At 41.5% G+C, this 14709-nt stretch overlaps 1 protein-coding gene across 2 annotated transcripts in view; it reads right to left on the reverse strand.

Moving 5' to 3' along the window:
- Positions 1-245: 245 nt before the first annotated feature.
- Positions 246-14709, reverse strand: part of H2bc9 (H2B clustered histone 9) — a 58025-nt gene continuing 43561 nt past the window's right edge. Inside the window, exon 2 of one of the 2 annotated variants that reach the window (XM_087589612.1) lies at positions 246-1361. In XM_087589612.1, coding sequence (XP_087445738.1) covers positions 1340-1361 — 22 coding nt within the window. In that variant the 3' untranslated portion in view covers positions 246-1339. Of the gene's footprint in view, positions 1362-4033; positions 5722-14709 lie in introns of those variants that run through there. The other variant, XM_087589610.1, reaches the window with a different exon arrangement.

Below are 14709 nucleotides of genomic sequence, written 5' to 3' on the forward strand. Positions count from 1 at the left end.
TTACAGTCATGCCTATGAATAATTTTGCTAAATTCTTCATAGTTATAAAACAGTCACAATATTCTGTTACACTAATGAAATTTTCTGTTACATTAACAATCAAAGAGTGAGAAGTTTGCTTGGAATATCTCCTAGGGCAGCCTTAGTGTACCTTAGTGAAAACCATTTAACATGTGCTGTGACTATGTTATTTCACTTCTATTACATATTTTATTAAGTAAATTTTTATAATAATTTTTCACAGACCAAGAAACAATGAAAGATCATCTTTATGCACAGACACATCCCCTTTAATTTTATATTTTTAAAATTCTTTGCAGAACTGAGCATCATCATGTTGTCTCTTCAGCAACCCTGTTGGTTACAGATGCCACAACAGGCTTTTATCACTATGCACCAAGTTTAATTCTACTTTTATATTATTGATAATGATAACATAAATAATCATATGACATTTTATTCTAAAGAAAATACCATATATCTCAGGCTGGTCTCATTCTTGCTATGTAGTTGAGGATGACCTTGAATATATGATATCCTGACTTCACATGTGAAGTTATGAGATTATAGGCATTAATTACCACCTTATTGTATGTGCTGTTGGGGTCTATGATGCTTCTCACACACCTAGTGCTAGGCAATCACTGTACCAGCTGAATCACAGCCATGGTCATCTCATGATTTTCTAAAACTTAAATCTGTGTTGGAACGTATAAATGTGAAATAGCATGAAAGAAAACGAAGATTTAAAAGTCTTGAAGACTCTCACTCTTGAAACACATGAAAATATGGACAGTGGGATCCCTGTTCTTCACAAAGATGCCCTTCTTCTCAAACCTTCATCTTTACTGTGCTGGATGCCTGTATCCACACCTTCTTGGTTTCTACCTCTCCTTTACATTACACCTTAGTTCCAAGTCCACACTTACAACCAAAGAACTTTTTCATTCATTTATATTAAAGACATTTTCAACATTAATTTTTAAGTTATCAATGTCTTATCAGATGTTTTAATATTTTTAATTTACGTATTTATTCACTTTACATCCCAATATCAGTCCCTCTCTCCTCCCAGTTCTTCCTCACAAAGATCTTCCCCAAAATTCCCCCTCCTCTTCTCACACACTTCATTCCAACCCATTTCTCTGTGACACATCAAGCCACTGCAGTAGTAGGTTCATATCTCCCTGTGAAGTCAGATAAGGTAGTACAATTGTGTTGAGTGCAGTTTTAAAATCACTCCCATCTTTGCTTGGGTTCAGACCATGCTCTGGCCTCTCCCGGTTTCCCTTATGTTCTTCTCAGCCTAAGATCCTGGAGGTGACTTTCTGTGACCAGCTCACTCCAGCGTCCCTTGAATCCTTTGATAAAAGACACATATACAGCTTGTCAATTCACAGCTTGACTTCTGTGGTAGAATTCCTGAGCCCAGATAGGAGACTGCCTAAACAAGCCTTCCTTAACCAAATTACCTGTTTCTCACTTTCCCTAAACTCACTGGCTAGTCAAACCCAGGTCCCATCAAACACCCTTGGCCACCCACCTACAGTAGAGGCCACAGGCCATAGCTCTCTTCCTCTCCCATGAAGGCCTTCAGTGACTGCTCCCTTCTTCATCTGAAGCATGACAGAACAGCCCTCTCTCCTTGCCTGCCTCTCCTTTCTCCCTGAGACCAGGAAGTCCTGTCTGTACATTCTGCCCTGCAATTGACTCCCAGCCTTCTTTATTGAAAAACCAAGAACCAATTAGGGTACAAGACTTTAACAACAGAACCTCCATTACACAGTTGGGGAATGGGATCTGCAGGTAGGAATGCAACAGTTTCAGAGACAGCACCAGCCACAGTTCTTGGGATACCCACATGAAGAGCAAGCTGCATATCTGTTTCTTATGGTTGGTAATTAAGTCTCCAGTAGTTCTCAAGGGTCCAGGTTACTTGATTCTGTTGGTCTTATTGTTGAAGCCCCGTCCTCCTGTGTCCCTCAATCCTTCCCTCAGTTCTTCTGCCAGACTTCTTGAGCTCCATCTGTTTGTCTGTGATTCTCTGCATCACTTTCCACTGGCAACTGACTAGAGGCCCTCAGAAGACAGGTTTTCTAGTCTCCTGTCTGAAAGCATAATACAGTATCATTAATACTGTCAAGGATTGCTTCTTGTTTTTTGCCCATGGGATGGGACTCAGTTTGGAGCAGTCATTGGTTGTCCATTCCCTCAGAAACTGCTCTTTGTCCCTGCATATCTTGTAGGCAAGACACCTTTTAGGTCAAATGTTTTGTAGGGGGTTGCTATCTTTATTCCTCCACTGGGAGTCATTCCTAGTTACATCCAAACGCCACTGCTATGTCCACATTACCTACTATTAAAAGTATTAATTAGTGTGCCCTCTGTAGGCCCCCAAGGGCCTCCTTTTATCATAGGTCGCTGACTTGTCCTAGCAGTTGCTCCCAACTCACTGCTTATTTCCATTCTGTCTGCCTTGCTCTCCCCACATTGGATTATCCTGCATCCTGCTCCTTTCCCTATCACCCCTACAACTCCCATCCCTCCCTCCATCCACCTCTTATATCTATTTTGTTTCCCCTTCTGAGGAAGATTCAGCCTTCCTTCCTTCGGCTTATTTGGGTCTTTTGATTATAGTATGGTTCTTTTGTATTTATGACTAATATCCACTTGTCCTACTCATGGATTGGCAAGATTAATATTGTTAAAATGGCCATTTTGCCAAAAGCAATCTATAGATTCAATGCAATCTCCATCAATATTCCTACTCAATTCTCTATAGAGATAAAAAGAGCAATTTGTAAAACCCAGGATAGCGAAAACTATACTGAACAACAAAAGAACTTCTGCGAGAATCACCTTCCCTGACTTCAAGCAGTATTACAGAGGAATAGTCATAAAAACTGTATGGGATTGGTACAGAGACAGACAGATAGATCAATGGAATAGAATTGAAGACCCAGAAGTAAACCCACACACCTATAGTCACTTGGTCTTTGACAAAGGAGCTAAAACCATCCGATGGCAGAAAGATAGCATTTTCAACAAATGGTGCTGGTACACTTGGAGGTCAGCATGTAGAAGAATGCAAATCGATCCGTTCTGATAGACATGTACAAAGCGTAAATCCAGGTAGATCATCGACCTCCACATAAAACCAGATACACTCAAAGTAATAGAAGAAAAAGTGGTAAAGAACCTAGAACATATGGGCACTGGAGAAAATTTCCTGAACAAAACACCAATGGCTTATGCTCTAAGACCAAGATTCAACAAATGGGACCTCATATAATTGCAAAGCTTCTATAAGGCAAACAACACTGTCATTTGAAAAAATGGCAACCAACAGATTGGGGAAAGATCTTTACCAATCCTACATCTGATAGAGGGATATAAATATATCTATTCTAACTATTCGATATACATATATCGAATAGTTAGATTCCAGAGAATCAAATAACCCTATTTAAAAATGGGGTACAGAGCTGAACAAAGAATTCTCAGGTGAGTAATATCAAATGGCTGATAACTACCTAAAGAAATGTTCAACATCCTTAGTCATCAGCAAAATGCAAATGAAAACAACCCTGAGATTCCACCTGACACCAGTCATAATGGCTACGATCAAAAATATAGGTGACAAGAGTTGATGGCAAGGAAATAGAGAAAGAGGAACACTCTTCCATTGTTGGTCGGATGCAAATTGTACACTCACTCAGGAAATCAGTCTGGAAGTTCCTCAGAAAATTAGACATATTACTACCTGAGGACCCAGTTATACCTCTCCTGGGCATATACCCAAAAGATGTTCCAACATATAACAAAGACACATGTTTCAGTGTGATCATAGCAGCCTTATTAACAATAGTCAGAAGCTGGAAAGAACCCATATGTCCTTCAACAGAGGAATGGATACAGAAAATGTGGTACATATATGCCCCGACCCGCAGGGCAGTCTACCAGGGTCTGGGGTCCACCTAGGAGAGAATGGGGGACAAGAGACGCAAAGAACGGACAGCAAGTCAAGAAGTCTGATCAAGCTGACAATTTTTAATTTTTCTCAGGCTGAAGATATACTGGTAGAAGCAAAATGGGGTTGGGTGACCACAAAGAATGGGCCTGGCTTGATAACCAGGATATTGGCTGGGTAAATCGGCCAAGTGGGGGAACAGCAGGGTGGGTTGCTTAGTGACCTGACCATCAGTGCCTGACCACTGGTACTCAGTGATCTGACACCTAGATTTATGCTAACTATTGAATTTATGTAGAGCTGCAGGTGCTGCTTTGATCTAACCTAAGGCTATTGCTTTTTGTTCTATCATAAGGCTAAAATATAATTGCTTTTTAACCTGAAGAATATTGTTTATTATTCTAGCATAAGGCTAGAACACAATTGCTTTTTAACTTGAAGGCTGCTTTCTCCATCACGAGGCTGCTCCCAACATCTCCCCCTTTTTCTTTACTTAGAAGGACCATGGTGGTAACAAATTTTCTTTTTTCTTTCTTTTTGCTAAGGTAGGGATAGAGGCCTGACTTCTGGTATTTTGGGCTGGTGTTAACTCTCACATATGTTGTCTGGATACAGAGGCCCATGAGGCAAACAACACTTAGCTCAGGCAAGGGAAGGCACAAGCAGGCAGGGTGGTCCCGGGCAGGACTTTAAGCCATGAGAGAGCCCCTCAGGAACTGCACCTGTCTTAGGTTGGAGCAAACCATTCTTATGTCTCTAGGCCCATCATTGGATAAGGCAGCAGTTTATGGCGGCCCTCCTGTCTTAGGCCTCAAATGGTCAGAGAATGTTGCTCTCTTACCCGTCATTGACTGTCCAGTTCAGCTCACAGGGGGAGGTGGTTGATAGCAAGGCACACACCTCGATCATTCATCTCATGGTGATGACAATGGACCTGCATATGCCTAGCTTGAGTGGTTTCGGGTTGTTGCTTACATGCCATGAGCGTGTTGAAAATCACAGGTCCCCGTAACCACAGGCAAAGTATTAATTAGGAATCTTATAAAGAGCATCAAAAGAGCCAGGCTTGTCTCTCAGGGGGCCCAGGAGCTTTGTACAAAGGCATCCCCTTGTAGTGTCTCATCTCGCCTCCCTTAGCAAAGGTAGAGGGAACTTTGTCACCAAGAGGGGGAGGGACACTTCCCCTTATTAGGTCCTGGGGCAGAAATGCCCTTTCTTAGGTTGGGTGGAGATGGGAGTGGGAAGTGCCTGAGGTGGGATAATATTTTTGTCTTGTGTTTGCTGATCCTCCATAGCCAACCTATGATAATGAATCTGTATAGGTTTAGCCATTAAATCATCTATTTGTCGCTTTATAAAGCCTGTAAGTTTACTAAGAGCCCAAGGGCCAAACGAAATAAGCAAAATTAATCCCACCAGTGGTCCTAAAATGGAGGGCAATAAGGTGGTAAGCCATGGGGAGGTTGAAAACCAGTTCTGATACCAGCTTTCATCTTTTTCTCTCTTTCTCTTTTCTAAGCCTTCTCTAACCTTTTTCACTCTCTTTTACCATGCCTGTTTTGTCTACATAGAAGCAGCACTCTTCTCTGAGTGCTGCACAGAGTCCTCCTTGTTGTAAAAAGAGCAGATCAAGCCCTCTGCGATTCTGAAGGACCACTTCTTCGGGGGAAGACAGAGAGTCAGACAGGTCGTCAACCCCTTGCTGGAGTCTTTGGACGTCAGCATCGATGGTAGCGCTGAGTTCTTGGTACCTGGATTTAGAGAGAACGAGTGAAGAGATACCTGTTCCTGCTCCCACGGCACCAAGGCCAAGGAGCACTGATATGATGATGGCAGAAATAGGTTCTCGTCGCTGACGGACCAAAGTGGGGGATAGATCAGAAGACTGATCCCAGAGATGAAAAAATTCCTCTGAACGATAATAAATTAATCGAGGAACTAATTGTACAAGAATACAAAAATCTGACTTTATGGGGGAAAAGGTCTCAGTTGAAAGGCATGGAGTAAGGCCATCGAGGCAAACCCACCAGGCATCATTAGGGGGCAACAGGTATTGACTGTTTTTACCAGGGGCAAGGGTGAGATTACAAAGGTGGGCATACTGTAAGGGGGGAGTTATAAGGGTAACACAAAGGCCCAATCCAGAGACCTGGGAGAGGGACAAACCATTCCATTCTCCAGGTTGCCAGCGGCAATGTCTAGAATCATTGGTGGGAAAAAACGTGCCAGGAATAGCAATTCCCTCATAAAAGGGTGGCTGAGAGTGATAACATAGCCAGCAATTGTCCACAAGATCGGGGGAAGTAGCATTAAGCGTAAGAAAGGTTTGATTTACTAGGGTAAGGACGAGGTTCTGGGGAGAAGAAACTAACAATGTGGGAACATGACTAGCAGAAGTAGGGGACTGTGGTTCTGAAGGAGATTGGAGTGGAGGTACTAAAATGGGATTAGGCCCAATTGGTATTGGCTTGGAAGCATAGACAGGTTCTTTGAGAAGTTTTATGGTGAAAGTGAGACCTGTGTCTGACCCAACCTGATATAGACGGAGGTCCCATGAGAAGCCATGTGCCCAATCCTTGCCCTTTGTGTGATTGGTAAATTTAATATCTAGGGGAAGACACCAACCTTGGGTGGATGGTTCACTGCCCTTACAGAGGGGGTTTCGATGGAGATAGTTAGAGGGGGGAGAAAAATTTCTAGATACTGTGATGTAATCCGAGGAAGAAGTTGGTTCCCAATAAGTTGTTCCAGTGGTCTCACATCCCCAGGAGGCACAATAGTGATCTGACTCGCCACCACACTTATTGTGGAATGCACGACCTTTGTGATATCCAGGGCATACGTAAAAGTCAGTGGCCTGAAGCAAGGTGCGTCTGATTGCATTATCGCAGCCAGGCTGGGCAGATCTGTGGGTAACTTGTAACTTAAGCTGATGTTCAAGGCCCCAAGGGGCCCCAGCCCCAAGGGCTAATTTACAGAGGTCTGGGTGGAGTGATGTAGGCAGCTTGAGTTACAAGTAGCACCAGAGGATAACATGCCCCACACTCAGAGCCATCAAACCCACAATTTGTTCATTTCGACCCACAGACTCTTCTAGATTAGGCATGCCCTTGGTTAAAAAGAAGACATGAACAATGACATATTATTAACAAGCTCAAAGCCATATCTCCAGAATGACCCTAACACTTTCAAATGACTTCATGGGGAAACTCAACCAAAGTTGCCAAAAGATGGAGTCAGTCTTTCAACCTGTCAATCTGTGAGTTTAGGGCTCCTCTTTCAGGTGGATAACTTAGGTTAGGCCATGTTCCTCAGCCTAATGTTTTATCTTCCCTCCGGCAACTCCCACCACTTATCCAGAGGTCACACAGGTCAGCATGGATCTCAGCCCGTGTCACTGCATTTATAGAAGTCCAGCTGTGGTTATTTATTCTGCACAGAACCATGTTTATTAGTTTTATCCATGTACGATATGTAAAGACAATTATCAGGATTCTCTTAACCTGCTTTATGGATTCAAATGACTGAGGTTAAAGCTATTCCTAATGTGGTTCTTTCTGCCTGTTGCTTTTCTCATTAGCTTTTCAGAAGGAATCCTTTTCTATTCATGAGTAATGTGATCAAACTATGTTAGTAGTTTGTTTGTATATCAGTAACCTGATCTGAGAAGGGATCCCACAGCATGGCCGCTGCATCTTCTCTGAGGAAAAGCCTGATTCTCCTCTTTGAAAGGAAGGGTGGGCATGTGTGGATCACTGTGGGGTGGATACATAGTTATTCTCTTTTGTAATTGGGACCACCTCTCTGTCTGGAAGGACTTCTGAGACCTGACAACAGAAACTGTCTTAAGAGCAATGTCTTCTTTGGCATCTTGTCATCTACGTATCACACTGATATCACAGTTTTTTATCCTAAGATCTGGGATTTGGCATACGGTTCTTTTCTTGTTCATTTGCTTACTAGCTCCACCCACCCACTCTTTCCACTAGAAGTTAAATACCTTGGGAGTTGGATTTGGTGGATGGGATATTTTGAAATGGGGGTAGAACATTTTAATCACTTAAGTGTTCTGGGTTCTAGAGCAGTGTCTGGCACTGTGTATCTGTGCTAGGTGGTTTTATGTCAGCCTAACACAAGCCACAGTCATTGGAGAAGAGGGAGCCTTGATTGAGAAAATGCTTCCAAAAGATTGGGCTGTAGGCAAGCCTGTAGGGCATTTTCTTAACTAGTGACTGATTCCGGAGGACTGAGCCCTTTGTGTGTGTGGCCACCCCTCCACTGGTGGCCCTGGGGTCTATAAGACAGAAGGCTGAGCAAACCATGGGAAGCAAGCCAGTAAGCAGCACCCATCCATAGCCTCTGCATCAGCTCTGTCTCATTATGATGTAGAAGTGTAAGCCAAATTAACCCTCTCCTCCCCAGCTTGCTTTATCATAGCAATAATAACCCCATTAAGGCAATATAATCTAGATAATTTAATGAAGTAATTATTCTTTGCTTTACTGTTGCCAAAAAAGAGCCCCCAAAAAGTTTATTCCACTTAAAATGGCTCCTCTGAGTGCTTCTAATTCAATGTCAAGTTTTCCCACTTGCCAAAAACAAAAAAAGCTTCAATTTTGCAAAGATGCAGATTTCTTCATTTTTCTAAATGTTTTTCATTAATGGTTACTGGCAATTACAGAACCTTATTTTCTTTTAAAATACTAAAAAAGGTAGCTATAAATCTTGTATCTCTCTGTGGTTGGAACTTAGAACCTCCAGACTGATTTCCAGAATGGTTGTACCAGTCTGCAATCCCACCAACAATGGAGGAGTGTTCCTCTTTCTCCACATCCTCGCCAGCATTTGCTGTCACCTGAGTTTTTGATCTTAGCCAAAAAAGATCTCTCACTGGTGTGAGGTGAACTCTCAGGGTTGTTTTGATTTGCATTTCCCTTATGACTAAAGATGTTGAACATTTCTTTAGGTGTTTCTCAGCCATTCGGCATTCCTCAGCTGTGAATTCTTTGTTTAGCTCTGAACCCCATTTTTAATAGGGTTATTTGTCTCCCTGCGGTCTAACTTCTTGAGTTCTTTGTATATTTTGGATATAAGGCCTCTATCTGTTGTAGGATTGGTAAAGATCTTTTCCCAATCTGTTGGTTGCCGTTTTGTCCTAGGCACACTGTCCTTTGCCTTACAGAAGCTTTGCAGTTTTATGAGATCCCATTTGTCGATTCTTGATCTTAGAGCATAAGCCATTTGTGTTTTGTTCAGGAAATTTTGTCCAGAGCCCACGTGTTCCAGATGCTTCCCTAGTTTTTCTTCTATTAGTTTGAGTGTATCTGGTTTGATGTGGAGGTCCTTGATCCACTTGGACTTAAGCTTTGTACAGGGTGATAAGCATGGATCGATCTGCATTCTTCTACATGTTGATCTACAGTTGAACCAGCACCATTTGCTGAAAAATGCTATCTTTTTTCCATTGGATGGTTTTGGCACCTTTGTCAAAAATCAAGTGCCCATAGGTCTGTGCTTTCATTTCTGGGTCTTCAATTCTGTTCCATTGGTCTGTCTGTCTCTGTACCAATACCATGCAGTTTTTATCACTATTGCTCTGTAATACTTCTTGAGTTCAGGGATAGTGATTCCCCCTGAAGTCCTTTTATTGTTGAGGATTGTTTTAGCTATCCTGGGTTTTTTTTTAATTCCAGATGAATTTGCAAATTGTTCTGTCTAACTCTTTGAAGAAATGGATTGGTATTTTGATGGGGATTGCATTGAATCTGTAGATCGCTTTTGGTAAAATGGCCATTTTTACTATATTAATCCTGCCAATCCATGAGCATGGGGGATCTTTCCATCTTCTGAGGTCTTCTTCAATTTCTTTCTTCAGAGTCTTGAAGTTCTTATTGTACACATCTTTTACTTGCTTGGTTAAAGTCACACCGAGGTACTTTATATTATTTGGGTCTATTATGAAGGGTGTCATTTCCCTAATTTCTTTCTCGGTTTGTTTCTCTTTTGTGTAGAGGAAGGCTACTGATTTATTTGAGTTAATTTTATACCCAGCCACTTTGTTGAAGTTGTTTATAAGCTTAAGTAGTTCTCTGGTGGAACTTTTGGGATCACTTAAATATACTATCATATCATCTGCAAATAGTGATATTTTGACTTCTTTTCCGATCTGTATCCCCTTGACCTCCTTTTGTTGTCTGATTGCTTTGGCTAGAACTTCAAGAACTATATTGAATAAGTAGGGAGAGAGTGGGCAGCCTTGTCTAGTCCCTGACTTTAGTGGGATTGCTTCAAGTTTCTCTCCATTTAGTTTAATGTTAGCAACTGGTTTGCTGTATATGGCTTTTACTGTGTTTAGGTATGGGCCTTGAATTCCTATTCTTTCCAGGACTTTTATCATGAAGGGGTGTTGAATTTTGTCAAATGCTTTCTCAGGATCTAATGAAATGATCATGTGGTTTTGTTCTTTCAGTTTGTTTATATAATGGATCACGTTGATGGTTTTCCGTCCCTGCATGCCTGGGATGAAGCCTACTTGATCATGGTGGATGATTGTTTTGATGTGCTCTTGGATTCGGTTTGCCAGAATTTTATTGAGTATTTTTGCATCGACATTCATAAGGGAAATTGGTCTGAAGTTCTCTTTCTTTGTTGTGTCTTTGTGTGGTTTAGGTATAAGAGTAATTGTGGCTTCATAGAAGGAATTCGGTAGTGCTCCATCTGTTTCAATTTTGTGGAATAGTTTGGATAGTATTGGTATGAGGTCTTCTATGAAGGGCTGATAGAATTCTGCACTAAACCCCTCTGGACCTGGGCTCTTTTTGGTTGGGAGACCTTTAATGACTGCTTCTATTTCCTTAGGAGTTATGGGGTTGTTTAACTGGTTTATCTGTTCCTGATTTAACTTCAGTACCTGGTATCTGTCTAGGAAATTGTCCATTTCCTGCAGATTTTCAAGTTTTCTTGAACATAGGCTATTATAGTAAGATCTGATGGTTTTTGAATTTCCTCTGAATCTGTAGTTATGTCTCCCTTTTCATTTCTGATTTTGTTAATTTGGACACACACTCTGTGTCCTCTCATTAGTCTGGCTAAGGGTTTATCTATCTTGTTGATTTTCTCAAAGAACCAACTTTTGGTTCTGTTGATTCTTTCTATGGTCCTTTTTGTTTCTACTTGGATGATTTCAGCTCTGAGTTTGACTATTTCCTACCTTGTAGTCCTCCAGGGTGTATTTGCTTCTTTTTGTTCTAGAACTTTTAGGTGTGCTGTCAAGCTGCTGACATATGCTCTTTCCTGTTTCTTTCTGCAGGAACTCAGAGTTATGAGTTTTCCTCTTAGCACAGCTTTCATTGTGTCCCATAAGTTTGGGTATGATGTACCTTCATTTTCATTAAATTCTAAAAAGTCTTTAATTTCTTTCTTTATTTCTTCCTTGACAACATTATCATTGAATAGAGCATTGTTCAATTTCCACGTGTATGTGGGCGTTCTTCCCTTATTGTTATTGAAGACCAGCTTTAGGCCTTGGTGGTCTGATATCACGCATGGGATTATTTCTATCTTTCTGTACCTGTTGAGGCCCGTTTTTTGACCAATTATATGGTCAATTTTGGTGAAAGTACCATGAGGAGCTGAGAAGAAGGTATATCCTTTTGCTTTAGGGTAGAATGTTCTATAAATATCTATTAAGTCCATTTGGTTCATGATTTCTCTTAGTCTGTGTATGCCTCTGTTTAATTTCTGTTTCCATGATCTGTCCATTGATGAGAGTGGGGTGTTGAAATCTCCTACTATTATTGTGTGAGGTGCAATGTGTGCTTTGAGCTTTAATAAAGTTTCTTTTTTTGTATGTAGGTGCCCTTGTATTTGGAGCATAGATATTTAGGATTGAGAGTTCATCTTGGTGGATTTTTCCTTTGATGAATATGAAGTGTTCTTCCTTATCTTTTTTTGATGACTTTTTAGTTGAAAATCGATTTTATTTGATATTATTAGAATGGCTACTTGAGCTTGCTTCTTCCGACTATTTGCTTGGAAAGTTGTTTTCCAGCCTTTCACTCTGAGGTAGTGTCTGTCTTTGTCTCTGAGGTGTGTTTCCTGTAGGCAGCAGAATGCAGGGTCCTCGTTGTGTATCCAGTTTGTTAATCTATGTCTTTTTATTGGAGAGTTGAGACCATTGATGTTGAGAGATATTAAGGAATAGTGATTATTGCTTCCTGTTATATTCATATTTGGATGTGAGGTTATTTTTTTTGTGCTTTTCTTCTCTTTGTTTTGTTGCCAAGACCATTAGTTTCTTGCTTTTTCTAGGGTATAGCTTGCCTCCTTATGTTGGGCTTTACCATTTATTATCCTTTGTAGTGCTGGATTTGTAGAAAGATATTGTGTAAATTTGGTTTTGTCATGGAATATCTTGGTTTCTCCATCTATGTTAATTGATAGTTTTGCAGGATACAGTAACCTGGCCTGGCATTTGTGTTCTCTTAGGGTCTGTATGACATCTGTTCAGGATCTTCTGGCTTTCATAGACTCTGGCGAAAAGTCTGGTGTGATTCTGATAGGTCTGCCTTTATATGTTACTTGACCTTTCTCCCTTACTGCTTTTAATATTCTTTCTTTATTTTGTGCATTTGGTGTTTTGACTATTATGTGATGGGAGGAGTTTCTTTTCTGGTCCAATCTATTTGGAGTTCTGTAGGCTTCTTGTATGGGTATCTCTTTCTTTAGGTTAGGGAAGTTTTCTTCTATGATTTTGTTGAAGATATTTACTGGTCCTTTGAGCTGGGAGTCTTCACTCTCTTCTATACCTATTATCCTTAGGTTTGATCTTCTCATTCAGTCCTGGATTTCCTGTATGCTTTGGACCAGTAGCTTTTTCCGCTTTATATTATCTTTGACAGTTGAGTCAATGATTTCTATGGAATCTTCTGCTCCTGAAATTCTCTCTTCCATCTCTTGTATTCTGTTGGTGAAGCTCATACCTACGGCTCCTTGTCTCTTCTTTTGGTTTTCTATATCCAGGATTGTTTCCATGTGTTCTTTCTGTATTGCTTCTATTTCCATTTTTAATTCCTTCAACTGTTTGATTGTGTTTTCCTGGAATTCTTTCAGGGATTTTTGCGATCCTCTCTGTAGGCTTCTACTTCTTTATTAATGTTTTCCTGTGTTTCTCTAAGGGAGAAGGACTTTCTTGAAGTCCTCCAGCATCATGATCAAATATGATTTTGAAACTAGATCTTGCTTTTCTGGTGTGTTTGGATATTCCATGTTTGCTTTGGTGGGAGAATTGGGCTACGATGATGCCATGTAGTCTTGGTTTCTGTTGCTTGGATTCCTGCATTTGCCTCTCGCCATCAGATTATCTCTAGTGTTACTTTGTTCTTCTATTTCTGACAGTGGCTAGACTGTCCTATAAGCCTGTGTGTCAGGGGTGCTGTAGACCTGTTTTCCTGTTTTCTTTCAGCCAGTTATGGGAACCGAGTGTTCTGCTTTTGGGCTTGTAATTTTTCCCTATCTACAGGTCTTCAGCTGTTCCTGTGGGCCTATGTCTTGAGTTCACCAGGCAGGTCGCTTGGAGCAGAAAAGTTGGTCTTACCTGTGGTCCCGAGGCTCAAGTTTGCTCGTGGGGTGCTGCCTACGAGCTCTCCATGGGGGTAGCAACCAGGAAGATCTGTGCTGCCCTTTCCGGGAGCTTCAGTGCACCAGGGTTCCAGATGGCGTTTGGTGTTTTCCTCTGGCGTCAGAGATGTGTGCAGAGTGCAGTCTCTTCTGGTTTTCCAGGCATGTCTGCCTCTCTGAAGGTTTAGCTCTCCCTCCCACAGGATTTGGGTGCAGAGAACTGTTTATCCGGTCGGTCCATTCAGGTTCTGGCGGTGTCTCAGATGCAGGGGACCCACTGCTGCTGTGCCCTTGTCCAAGGGAACCCAGAGGCTGTATACAGTTTCCTCTTGGGCCAGGGATGTGGGCAGGGGTGGGCATTGTTGGTGGTCTCTTCCGCTCTGCAGTCTCAGGAGTGCCCACCTGTCCAGGCAGTGAGGGCTCTCTCCCACGGGGTTTGGGAGCAGAGAGCTGCTGCGGGCAGGAATCCAAGGGTTTGGGACTCCTGCTACAAACGTCAACTGAGTTTTTTTATCTTAGCCTTTCTGAATGGTGTTAGGTACAATTTCAGAGTTGTTTTGATTTGCATTTCCCTAATGATTAAGGATGTTGAACATTTCTTTAGCTGTTTTTGGCCATTCGATAATCTTCAGCTGAGAATGATTTGTTTAGCTCTGTACCCCATTTTTAATAGGGTTATTTCGCTCTCTGGATTCTAACATCTTGAGGTCTTTGTATGTTTTAGATATTAGCCCTGTATCAGATGTAGGATTGGTAAAGATGTTTTCCCAACCTGTTGGTTGCCATTTTCTCCTATTGACAGTGTCTTTTGCTTTACAAAAGCTTTGCAGTTTTATGAGGTCCCATTTGTCAATTCTTGATATTAGAGCATGAGCCATTGGCGCTTTGTTCAGGAAATTTTGCCCAGTGCCCATGTGTTCGAGACTCTTCCCCACTTTTTCTTCTCTTAGTGTGAATGTATCTGGTTTGATGTAGAGGGCCTTGATCCACTTGGACTTAAGCTTTGTACACGGTAATAAGAATGGATCTATTTGCATGCTAACCTCCAATTGTACCAGCACCATTTATTGAAAAATGCTATCTTTCTTCCATTGGATGGTTTTAACTTCCTTGTCAAAGAT

Source organism: Rattus norvegicus, chromosome 17 (genome assembly GCF_021556685.1).
Source record: "Rattus norvegicus strain SHRSP/BbbUtx chromosome 17, alternate assembly SHRSP_T2T, whole genome shotgun sequence".
In the NCBI taxonomy this organism is placed as follows: Eukaryota; Metazoa; Chordata; class Mammalia; order Rodentia; family Muridae; genus Rattus; species Rattus norvegicus.